Source organism: Salpingoeca rosetta, assembly GCF_000188695.1.
Source record: "Salpingoeca rosetta unplaced genomic scaffold supercont1.15, whole genome shotgun sequence".
Classification (NCBI taxonomy): domain Eukaryota; class Choanoflagellata; order Craspedida; family Salpingoecidae; genus Salpingoeca; species Salpingoeca rosetta.
The window spans coordinates 1507969-1510185 of record NW_004754919.1 but is presented as its reverse complement, the minus strand read 5'-3'; the positions used below and the strand labels follow the sequence as shown (position 1 = coordinate 1510185).

The 2217-nt window shown below is 55.0% G+C and overlaps 1 protein-coding gene across 1 annotated transcript in view; it reads right to left on the bottom strand.

Moving 5' to 3' along the window:
- Positions 1-1922, bottom strand: part of PTSG_12398 (uncharacterized protein) — a gene marked incomplete at both ends in the record, with an annotated part of 6441 nt that extends 4519 nt beyond the window's left edge. Inside the window, 7 exons of the mRNA XM_004992950.1 lie at positions 12-40; positions 230-280; positions 475-631; positions 805-870; positions 1064-1185; positions 1394-1445; positions 1604-1922. Of these exons, the coding sequence (XP_004993007.1) occupies positions 12-40; positions 230-280; positions 475-631; positions 805-870; positions 1064-1185; positions 1394-1445; positions 1604-1922 (796 nt within the window). The remainder of the gene's footprint in view (positions 1-11; positions 41-229; positions 281-474; positions 632-804; positions 871-1063; positions 1186-1393; positions 1446-1603) is intronic.
- Positions 1923-2217: the final 295 nt, after the last annotated feature.

The window sequence follows — 2217 nt, the reverse complement described above, 5'->3', positions numbered from 1 at the left end:
GGATGATGAACGTCTCCCAGTCCAGCAGGTCCTGGTAGGGCTGCAAGCATGTAAAAAGCAAACACCAGAACATCACGTCACAGCACCATGAACGACGGGAGGGGTACATCTCCCCACACACACACACACACAAACACACACACACACACACGCACACACACACACACACACACACACACACACACACACACACACACACACACACGAAGTGTCATTCATCCATACGCACCAGCACGTAGTGATCGACGACAATGACGGGGATGGTACCCGCAGCCATGATCTATGAGGCATGAAAGGGGGTGACAGGAGATGGAAGGTGGGTGAGAGCACAAACAGGACCGAAATCGTCTGCAACACACACACACACACACACACACACACACACACACACACACACACACACACACACACACACACACACACACACGCACACGCACACACACACCTGAAGGAGTGGTAGCCAAATCCTTCCACGATGAGCCCAAACTTGGTCTCCAGCGCCAGCTCTGTGTACGTGTACTTGTTGAACTCTTCCTCTGCCTGCTTGCACGACGGGTCATATCCAACCTTCCCCTCTCGGCCCATGCGCTCTTCGCCAAACCACCGGCAGGCGCACACCAACACAATGTCCCTGCGCATACACAAGCAAACGTACAAAGAGACGATGTGTGTGTGTGTGTGTATGTGTGAGGTGGTTCCAGACAGATACACACATAGCACCAACGCCAGTTGAATCCGAGGCAACGCACGAGACACACACGGAACACGATAACACACAACACATCACAGCGCAGCACACCACACCTGTCGTTGTGAAGCTTGGGGAGGTGGTTGAGCATGGCATGAGAATGAGCAGACTTGGTAGTGCGTCTGCACAACAGGGAAAGAAGACACACGTCAAGCAGTGGCACCATGACAGGTTTGGAGTGAGATTGCAGCGACACAAGAAGCGCGAGCGGTGGTGCAGTGAGCGACACCAACCCCTCAAAACTCGCAGCAGCAGCAGTGAACATCGAACCTCACATCGCACCACGTCACAACACGCACGCATGCATGCACATACCTGAAGGTGACGAGGTACTTTCTGTGTGCGGGCGGAAAGCGTCGCTCCGGTGTGAATGAATGAATGTCACCATGGAGAAGAGTGGCATGGACACATCGAGGCCGTCACGGTGGTGGAATTCACTGAAGTGGTGTGATGAGATGGAATAGACAGGATTGGTGAAGCGTGTAAGCATCAGCAGTCGCACATGGTGCGTGCCAACCCCATATGCACTTTTGTTCCAACACACAATCACACACCAACCTGTGTCAGCATCGTGGATTGACGAGGAGCAGGTGATGGACGAGCCAGGGCATGCGACACAGCAGGTCGTTGCCAGCCAACACACACCACCATACCACATCTGGAACGGACAGCATGGTTGTGGCCACCGCATTTGCGGCTGAATCGACGATGAGGATGGATGGCGAGTTGCATGGAATGCCGTGACAGGAAAAGGCTATTGTCCGCAGCCACGCCGCTGATCCACTTGCATCCGCCGTGTAGCAGCCCACCAAGCGTGCTTGTGTCTGCTGTGTTCGTCCTGCGATCAGTGGTCACATCCGTAGAGGAGGGTGCTGTGAGCCACAGCACACGCCGCCTGCAGTGCCCACATGGCTTGCAGACTGTTGATGGTGGTCGTGTCATCCACTGTTGCTGTCACTGCTGCTGTCACTGCTGCTGCTGTTGTTGATGATGGGCTGATGATGAGCACAGAGGTGGTGGGAGTTGCATCAAAGGGAGGGATGCTGTAGCTGAGGCCGTTGCTGGCGACGACGCCACAATCACCAATCGCAAGTTGCCAGTGCCCTTGCCGAGTGCATCTTGGATGCTGTTGCCAGACGGTGGGCTGACAGTGTTTGTGGCGCGTGTCACACATGTGTATGCAAACGGGCCAAGAAGGAGACCTGTTTGTGGCTGTTCACTGCCTGCTTGCTGGCTGGCTTGCCGTGCACTTGTCGTGCTTTTGTCCCGGTCGCAAGCAGCACAGCAGTTGGTACCCCCCTTCCCTTTCGTTCCTCCACGCAGAGCACTGCTCCATCAAGCCGTTCGCCCCTGCGTGTGCGTGCATGTGCATGCTTGTGCGTGTCTGTGCGTGTCTGTGCGTCTGCCTTCCATCACACAACAGTGTACCCCTTTTCAACAACAAAGAAGAAAGTGCTGACTCAGCACAA